Source organism: Halichoeres trimaculatus, unplaced genomic scaffold, assembly GCF_033239565.1.
Source record: "Halichoeres trimaculatus isolate MK-OKI-2021-1 unplaced genomic scaffold, fHalTri1.1 fHalTri1_scaffold_3, whole genome shotgun sequence".
Taxonomy (NCBI): domain Eukaryota; kingdom Metazoa; phylum Chordata; class Actinopteri; order Labriformes; family Labridae; genus Halichoeres; species Halichoeres trimaculatus.
The window spans coordinates 36,923,390-36,932,964 of record NW_027437181.1 but is presented as its reverse complement, the minus strand read 5'-3'; the positions used below and the strand labels follow the sequence as shown (position 1 = coordinate 36,932,964).

The window sequence follows — 9,575 nt, the reverse complement described above, 5'->3', positions numbered from 1 at the left end:
AATAAACTGCTCTCTAAACATATTTTTGTTTTTATTTTCCCACAGGATTAGGCTATGAACCCACTGAACTACTTTCATTTTAATTAGTCTCAGCAGGGTATCCAGTACCTGGTAGCCATGGTTTGTTTGAATAGGAAGGCTCATTCAAAGGTCCCATATTATGCAAAAATCACTTTATTAAGTCTTTTAGTTAAATTTGTGGGTCTTTGGCTTTCCTCCCAGCCCACAAAATGTGATATTTAATGACAAAACCTGTATTTAGTAGTGCTTGTGAATGTAAAATCCGGACCTAAAACGAGCTGTTTGGAATTTCCGGGATTTGCCAACGTCAGCGATTCCCTTTTTTGACCGATCAGGAGCAAGTCTGACCTGATTGGTCCATCAGAAATGCTATGTGCTGTGTTGCAGATGTAAGAGCTTTTCCTCAGTGTCCCCCCTGTTTCAGTGTTAGCTTCAGGATGCTAACTTTAGCTGCGGTTAGCCTGTTGTTTTAGCCTGTAATGTTACGGTAAACGAGCTTCGCTGTTTCCTAAACATTGTGCACTCAGAGCTCGTGGCGCTGCTCTCAGTGACATGGAAGAGTGGGGCAGTATCAGCGGTAGCTCATTTACATATGACGGCCACGCCCACTAAATCAGAGCGTTCTGAACAGAGGGGCTATGAGAGCCTGGAAACACTGCTGCTGTGCTTGATTTATTGGCTTTTTGGACCAAAACATGTTACTACCATTTCATGAAGACATCAATGATCCACATTAAACTGCAGAAAAGGAGCAGAATATGGGACCTTGAACTTTTTTTTCTCAGATATTTATGAAAATTTGGCCTGAAGTGTTGTAAACATAGTTCAGTGGAACCTGTATGTGCAGTGCTTCTGCCTGGAGGGGGCAGCTCCTGCCTTTAAAAAGTGCTACCCCACAGCTTGGAAGAGCACATGATCATATGTCCAGTGCTGTTAGAATTATTGCTTAAAAACAAATAAATAAAACAGGTGAATGAAAGCCAGGACCTTGGGTCTTTATGAACATGCCTTAGCTTTCCTTTTCAAGCTCCAGTAAACCTGATCGAGAACACACACATCTGCTTCAAAGAGGAGGAGGAGGACATCACCATAACGCTGAGTGACCATCTGACAGTCATATATTTTTAAAGGGAGCCTTGAGCATCAGACAGGACAAATGCATCATGACAGCAGAGGGTGAGTTGAACTTGAGTGTGCAGACAGACAGAAAAACTGAGGATAAAAAATTCATGGAGCTTTCACTTTCTTATGGCTGACATTTTTAGGGGAAGCTGCATGTTTTTATACAATTTCTTTAAAAGTCTTTTTGGCTAAACTGACCTTATAGGCCTCAAAAAATGAATCAGTCATCCTGAAATTCTAAAGATAACAAACTTCAATGCATTAAGGTTAACACCACTCAGAAAACAAGTTTTGTATTTAAGGCATGTCCAAGCAACACACCTTGTGACCCATCTTCTTAATCTGTGTGTCTCACCTTGTTTAAACTTCTCCAGCCTGAGGGTGGTGCTGTTTGTCCATCTAGCTTGGTTTTAAACAGAATAACTCAGACAGGGAGTGAGTAAACTCTCGTTTAATTCAACAGAATGAAATTATACAACCAGTGGTTTAAATCATAAATGAATCCATACAGGCTACATGTTTAATCTCTTTAGGAAAACAGGTTGTGCTTTCTTTACACACTGAGTTCATGGGAAAGTTGAGAAATCACATTTTCTCCTGGGATCCATGGGGTTCATGGGTCAGATGGTCGTTACTTTGATTCAGTCAAGGCCTCACGTCCAAATTCATATTTAACAAATGATCATTCATAGCCTGAAATAGCAGAAATATACTTGTTTTTTTTTTCAAACTTCTTACCAAAATAAGTCTCTTCATGTGCTCTTCCTGAGGAGAGACTGAATGGAGCGAAACCCTCTGTGTGTATGTGCGAGGTAACAATGAAAACTACATCATCATTATAATATCATCACATTATTATCTTCGTCCTCATCATCATCTTCAGCTTCATAATTCTGGTCATTTTCTCTCTCCTCATGGATAAGTGTTCTTCATAAAATCATCTCAGTAACATTTGAAAAAGATTAAAGAGATAAAAGCCAAGCATCGTCATGAGGCTGGATATATAGTCATATATTTATATATACTGGTTTGAACAGTACAGTACACCAACAAAAATAAAGACTCAAAATATTAGAAGACGCACCAAATATCATATATCTGTGCATGGCAGGTGACTATATGTAAAAACTCTGTCTCTTTCTCTATTCCTGATTGGTAACTTGGTCGCCAAGGTTACCAAACGGAGAAAAGTCTGGGTCTGCATGCGAGAACCCTCTTTTTATGAAAAGAGAATAAATGAGTGTAAGATGGAGAGGGGATGTCACCACCCTCTGGTCACTCTACATCCTTCTGCATCCTAAAAAAACAAAAAGGTTTGTAGTTTCTTGCTGTCCTATTTTTGCTCCTTGATTTGTATCTGTAAATCTCCCATTAGGCTCTGAGAGGAGATCTGTTATCATCTCTGTAAGACTTTTATATTGCTTTGAAAGCAAAGGCAGAAGAGAACAGGAGTGATCTGCCATTCTCTTCACTCTTCCTTCCTCTGATGAGTGAAACTTTCTGCCCTCCCTCTCCTCTTCTTCCTCTCCCAGCATCTAGAAGTCCATGGACATGGAGCGCTGCTGTGGGTCAACTATGGTGGTACTGTTGCGTGCGCTGTTGCCACGAATACTGAGGGTTCCGCAGGCTCCAGCCATCCCCGGACCGATACCCCCGGCAATGCCGCTTGGTCCTGCCATGCTGACTCCTCCTGCAATCCCCATCCCTCCTGACATTGCTACTCCTCCTGCTATCCCCACAGATCCTCCGATCCCTCCTCCTGCAATCCCTGATGGTCCTCCCATTCCCATGGGGCCTCCACCTGTGGCTCCTCCTCCCACACCTCCTCCACCACGCCCGTAAATCTCACCGGGAATCTCCTCTGAGACGCGGTCCTCGATGACCTGCTGGTCGCAGTCATGAGTCTGTGAGTGCTGCTTGTAGCCGTAGCAGCTCTTCTTGTAGCTGGATGTGGAGTTAAAAGTCTTCATGGGTGGAGGCTTGGAGAAGTCGTTGTGGTAGGACAGCTCCATGGAGCTCAAGGTGGTGCGGCTGTGCTTCATGCTGCCCCCGCCTGTAGCCACCGAGCCCTGTGAGCCACAGTGGTGTTCATGGACGCAGCGGGACATGGTGGAGGAGCGACGCAGCTTGTGGAAGCTGTCCAGCTCTTCAGACAGGTCGGCTAAATCTGAAGATATCTCCTTGTCACGAAGAGAGAAAAGCTCGTAGTGCGGCGGGTCGAAGACCTCCTGGAAGCCCGCCTTGTTGAAAACACCAGGCCGACGAGCTACAACCTAAAGACAGGATTCAGAAAATTTACAATCAAATGATCAAAAGCCAGTTAAACTTTCATAATTATAATCATAAACAATGTGAAAAGAATACAAATAAACCTAATCAGCTTTATTAATGAGGCACATACTTAACAAAGGCTCACCAAAGTGATGGACAGAGGGTTAACACAGCTTTAATAAAAACACAGCTCATAAAGCAATGCAAAAAACAAACACATCAAAGCCCTGGAAACCAACCAAACCCTAGTAAATCAGGCAATAAAAGGACAGAGACCATCAACTCTCCAGCTGGGTTAAAAGCCAAAACATCAATCTGACAATAAGTGTGCTACTGTAAGGACCCTGAAAACTCTTTTCTCTGCTTCCTATTTTAAGAATGAATGTCAGAAAACAAGAAAAGAGTTTGTGTAAGGTTACTGCTTCTGTTCTTAACTCTAATACTTTTTTAAAGTTTTTTTTTTCTCTTTTATGCCAACATTTAGAGAGATCAGGGCACCGGATAGATGCCACAGGCCAAATTAACCTCTCGTCCACACTATACCCAGATATATTTAGGCCTGGGCCAGATCATACCCCAGGGTATGAAGTGGTCTGGTCCAATATTCCTGGGGTAAAACAGATTTGGTCAGACTATACACCTCCAGGCCCAGACTTTCAGGTTGACAAAGTGTTTGATTCCAGGATGAAAAATCACTGGGACTGCAAACAGTGCATCAAGTTCACGTTTTATTGTTCCATTTAATCCCAAGAACAAAAAGGTGCATAATCTGTCTAGAATCTGAGTTAATCACATCTGACTTTCTCACTCTGCAATTAGCCACACCTGTTGCATAAAACAATTGTAGAGTAAATACTTAAAAATTTTAAGAGCTGAACAAATCTGAGTTTTTCTTTGATTTAAAACAAAATCAAATGCAATTTGGATTTGCAGCTGATTTTTTTTTTTTATTATTTTTTTTACATTTTTTGCTTGAAGAATAAATGTTCTTATAAACTTTAAACTGCTGCATGCAACTGCCTTCCACTTCAATTAGAAGTAGCACTTATCTTAACATGAGATATCCCATTGATCTGAACTGTTCCTTTAAACAAATAACAAAATTGCATATACACATATATGTGTTTAATTTTCCCATTTTTGATTTTTTGTTTGTAAATTCTTGTTTTATACACTCATTAAAATGTCAAAGAATATTTCTTGTGGAGATCACTCATCACCACTGATATAATCGAGGGATATATTCTAGAGTGGGCCACTTTAACCATGAGTATAGTCTGGATGGGGGGCATATTTTGGCCTGTCACCCCTTCAGGGCTAACCTCATGAGGCCATGGCTTAAACAACCAGCCATATTGGCACCCAAACTTCTGACATTTTCTAGATCTTTCCATTCTTTCAGAAACTTGCTGTTCACACATGCATCGAACAGTGTGGGATACTCTCTATCAAACATGCTCTCACAGCTCTAAATACTCTTTGGTTCAGAGCACATGAAAAAGGACAGAGTCTCTTGTATCTGTGACTGTTTCTGTGTTGATGCCACTACAGGTTGTACAACATTACAGTTATCTTTTAATTATTATGTTTATGATTATTGTTGGTATCTTATGCACAGCCCATTTTAGACACGTGATAGTACAAAACGATGTCATATATTGTTCATTTTATTGTAATACAACATTAAATGTTACAACCAATGTTTCCATTTTATTGCATTGCATTATGCTGTATGGTGCAGCAGTGATCTGCACACAGGAAGAGTTCATGGTTTGAATTCCTTCCAATGTGAACTTTGTATGTTCTCCTGTGCATGCTTGAGCTCTCTGGATCCCTGAGACATGCTTTTTACTGCACTTTATGCTACACTTTAAGTTTATAATTTTATTTTATTTTGTTCTGTTCAGTTACTTAGCTTATCCATGTGCAGCTCAATAAAAAATATATAATTGAGAGAGTTACGCAAAGCAATTTTCAACCTGGGGGAAAGAGTTCAAACTGAAGGAACAGAGTTAGGAGTTGTTTCTAGATCTGTCATTATGAACATTAATTATCGTTTATACTGGGAAAGATCCATTAAATGATTCAGAGTTGGTAATTTCTTTAATTACAGAAGCCTCATTAGATAGACCATTAGTAAATGATTCTTGAGTAAGGAGTGCCCACCAGGCATCATGAGTGATGAAGAAAAAAGAGCTAAGGCAGGTTAGTAGAAAGCAGCCAGACCAAAGATAAAATGCTTTGAAAACAAACATCAGGAAGATGAAATGCTGAATTTTTCATGATTTACTCTCAAGGGAATTTTGTTTTTCTTCCCCGTCTGTGGCTCTACCAGCACCATTTTCTGTCACATTGTCTCTTGATCGATCATCTCTCCTGCAGAACAAAAAGGTCAACAACAAACGATGAGATACCTTTTTCCTCGGCTGCTTCATCTGGACCAGGATGGAGATGATCAGAAGAACCAGCACTATGCCGGATGAGACGCCTATGACGGTGCCATGGGTCTTAGTGATCTGATGAAAAAGTCCCTTCGATCGCTTCTCTAGAGACAGAGAGAGGAAAAAATGAGACAAAAAAAGACCCAAACTAAGAGAGTGAGAAACACAGACACTGAAAAACTGCCAATTCTTAAAGGAGTAGCTGGAAAAGAGACGCTCACCTTTGCAGTGGTTTTCATCCCATGGGTAGACACAGTTCTGAACCCCGTTGCACACCAGGGAGTTGTTGATACACATGTTGCTGTGGCAGAAAAATGTGTTTGCAGAGCAGGGAGCTGCAGGCAGAAGAAAATGCACAGAGATAATAGAATTTAGAAAACAACAACAGGAAACTGCTGCCTAATAGTGCTGTGTAAAAAATGACTACTGTATAAAGGACTGCAAGCTAATTTGAGGGTAATAACAATAAAAATATAACAACAAAGAAAAAAGGAGCAAATTTGGCCGCAGAAATCTACAGGGGTGTGAAATAAAAAGCTGTATTGCTCTATTATTTCCTGAAATACTAGAGGTCTAATGGAGACAGTCTGCAGTGCACAGACATCATACATCATCATTTCCAGCAGACACAACATCATGAGGCGATGAGCGAGGGACACGGTCGCTTCACTGAGCTGCAGCCGTCGTGTCAAAAGAGCTCGAGTAGCAGGAGAGAGGAGTTGGAAGGGTTTGAGTGGGCAGAGCGGGGAAATGGAAAAGATGAAAAGAAATTAGGGGAGTGGGTGGTGGTAGAAATGGCTCCAAGACATCACAGGGTAAAAACGGTCTGGCAGGTGCCATGAGACTCCCACATTAAAGTGACTGTTAGCGTATGAAGGCTGCAACGGCAGAGACAGAGTCGACGGGTAATTGATGCTGGCTGCTGGGCTCAGGAGATCGATGCACTGCCAGTCAGAAGAAAGAGCTGCTGCAAGGCTGAGGGAGGATGCAGATGCTTTGGCTGGAATGGATCATATGGAGCTGCAGCAAAAAATGTTTATCTCTTTGATTTTACTCCAAAACATGTTTGCTGAAAAGTTCTTGACAAAAGTCTGAGGAAGAATAGTGACGCTGTCTTTATACTTTTAGCATCTAAACCTGAACGATGACAACACAGGTTTGACCTCTAGAAACCTGTTATTTTCTGAAAGTTAGTGCTCTTTTCCCAGCATATTCCACTGACTGTTTCTGTATTTTGCATCTATTCTCTAACCTCATCACAACTTTTGGAGTGATGATATGAAATCCTAAACACTAAGTAGAGCCTGCAGCTGGATGCCAGGGAGGCGGTTGGCTCAGAAGTGTTCGTGCAGGGGCGTGCAGAGCGAGGGGAGGGGCTGTAAATCATGCAGCTTAAATCGACTGCAAAATTGGTCACTCATTTCAAAAAAAATGTTATTGAAGTACCTGTAAAACCATGATTAAACATTTATAGTTCAGAAAACATTACATTCCAGTATAGATTGACAGAATCAAATAATTCATTTTGGGGGTAGAACTGAGGAAAATATCAGACACAGGATGTTTATACTATGAAAGTTTGATCTTCAGTGTTTTTAAAATGTGTTCTTTCCAACAACATTTCTAACATTTGTCCTGTAATGCAACTTTTTACCGACAGAGCTGGTAAATTCTGGGGAAAATAAGTCATAAAAGAATCTATTTACATTGACTGTTTACACAAGTGTTTTTCAGCTATTGTGTGATGTATTTGCTGGAGGCCACATGATCACCTGGGATTTAACCAGATTTTGCAACTCAAAATGCATTTTGTATCAAGTGAAGATTTAGAATTTCAACATTATTTGAGATTGACAGCAACTAACTACATGAATTTGTTTTCCTACCCTCTTTTGGTCCATCTTTTTGTTTTGTTTTCTTGTTTCTGCAGGAGCAGATTTCATCTCAAACCCAAACCTGTAAATCAGACTGAACAAGCTGTTTCACTGCAACAGTTACTGTCTCTCCAGTATTTTTGTTTGCACTTTGGAGACTGGATGCTGAGCTGCTGCTGACTTTATACCACTTGTTAAAGATGCTGTGAGACTGCAGTGACACCTTTGGTAGCGAGTTGCATACACACTGTCGTGAAGACGCGACTCTCAACAAAGTGTGTGTTTGTTTTGGAAACGAAAGGAGATTAGATCTTCATTTTAACACTTTTATCTGATCAAGTAGCAAGCTATATTTAGCGCTACTCACAGCCCGATGCTGTGAAATATGTCCATAATGTGTAACGTTGGTGAATCCTGGTTAGCTATGTCCTGCCAGTCATCTACTTAGCAGAGCTACTGTAACCTCACTCTTCATTTTATTGATAGACTCTCAAGTTTGAACAGACCACTGCAGAACAACTGCTGACTGTGGGTTGGAATCAACATTAGCACAAACAGCTTAGCTCTTTTAGCCTTTAGCTTGTGTGCTATCACTCTCCTGTTTAACGTTCTTATGCTCTTCTGTCCTTTTTCTGTCTGACAGTTAGACTCCAGCGTCCACCATCACTACAAAATTAAGCTCAGAAATCGTTTTTTAGCCGTATTCTAGCCAAAAACAACAACACTGATGAGAAGGCCTGATCACTTGCAGCACACGCTCTGCTGGAGATGATCACAGAGAGTGAGAGAGGTCACTCAGCCTCATACGGACAATTTAGAGACTGCAGTTTTCACACTGTACACTATCAACCTGTCTACCATGGGTCTTCCCTTTCACAGCCTGTTTGACAAAATGTTTATACACACACACAAACACACACACACACACACACACACACACACACACACACACACACACACACACACACACACACACACACACACACACACACACACACACACACACACACACACACACACAAAGAGTGTCTAGTAGGCACAGACTGACTCTGAGTCTTTATCGCTGCAGAAACAGACTGTTGAAACATCTTCTGCTCCACCAGTTTCACCCCCTGCTCCAGGGTCTGCTGTGATGAGGGCCCTGGGTCCCCTGCATGCTTCCTTTGCCTCAGGGTTGAATAACTTTGGCAAAAGGACATGTACTGTGTGTGTGTAAGGCTGTGTATGATAAAGAGAGTGTGTGTTGAAGTGTGCGCTCCATCTATCCCCCAGAAGAGCCTGTGGACGGGGTCGTCCCCCTGACTCCGCGATCACTTCCAAAACGATTACGTCTCCTCGCCTTCAGAATGTAGCTCTTCAAAGGGTGTCAACAAGCCTCACACTCTCCCCCATTCTGTCTGTCCACACACACACACACACACACACACACACACACACACAAGAACACAACTCATGTCTGGATGAGGGCATTGTGTGCGTGTGTGTGTGTGTGTGTGTTCAGTAAGGTCGTAATACGTCTGAATCAGACACAAGGGTGATGGAGTGCAAGAGGCAAAACTCATCTTGTTCGCTGAGTGACAAAGATTAATGCTTCCCTCTGACCTCCAACCAAACTTCTGTCGCTGACTCTGACCAAATAAAGTTCCTGAGCCATCCAGAGACTTCAGACTCCTCTCACAGATGAACTGTGTGATCAGAATTAATGAGGATCCAAACGGTCTTAAGGACTCTCGGAGTTAAAACCCACCGTTGCTGAATTTAAAAGGCCATTAAGTTCTGACTGCCATGGTTATGGGTAAGCTGATGAAAACAACATTAGCATTCACTCAAGGTTTGAGGAGTGAGC

General features: G+C 41.7%; 1 protein-coding gene across 1 annotated transcript in view; it reads right to left on the bottom strand.

Moving 5' to 3' along the window:
• Nucleotides 1-1,579: 1,579 nt before the first annotated feature.
• Nucleotides 1,580-9,575, bottom strand: part of neto2a (neuropilin (NRP) and tolloid (TLL)-like 2a) — a 36,181-nt gene continuing 28,185 nt past the window's right edge. Inside the window, exons 8-10 of the mRNA XM_074666591.1 lie at nucleotides 6,077-6,190; nucleotides 5,829-5,959; nucleotides 1,580-3,416 (exon numbers count right to left, since the gene is read on the bottom strand). Of these exons, the coding sequence (XP_074522692.1) occupies nucleotides 2,679-3,416; nucleotides 5,829-5,959; nucleotides 6,077-6,190 (983 nt within the window). The 3' untranslated portion in view covers nucleotides 1,580-2,678. The remainder of the gene's footprint in view (nucleotides 3,417-5,828; nucleotides 5,960-6,076; nucleotides 6,191-9,575) is intronic.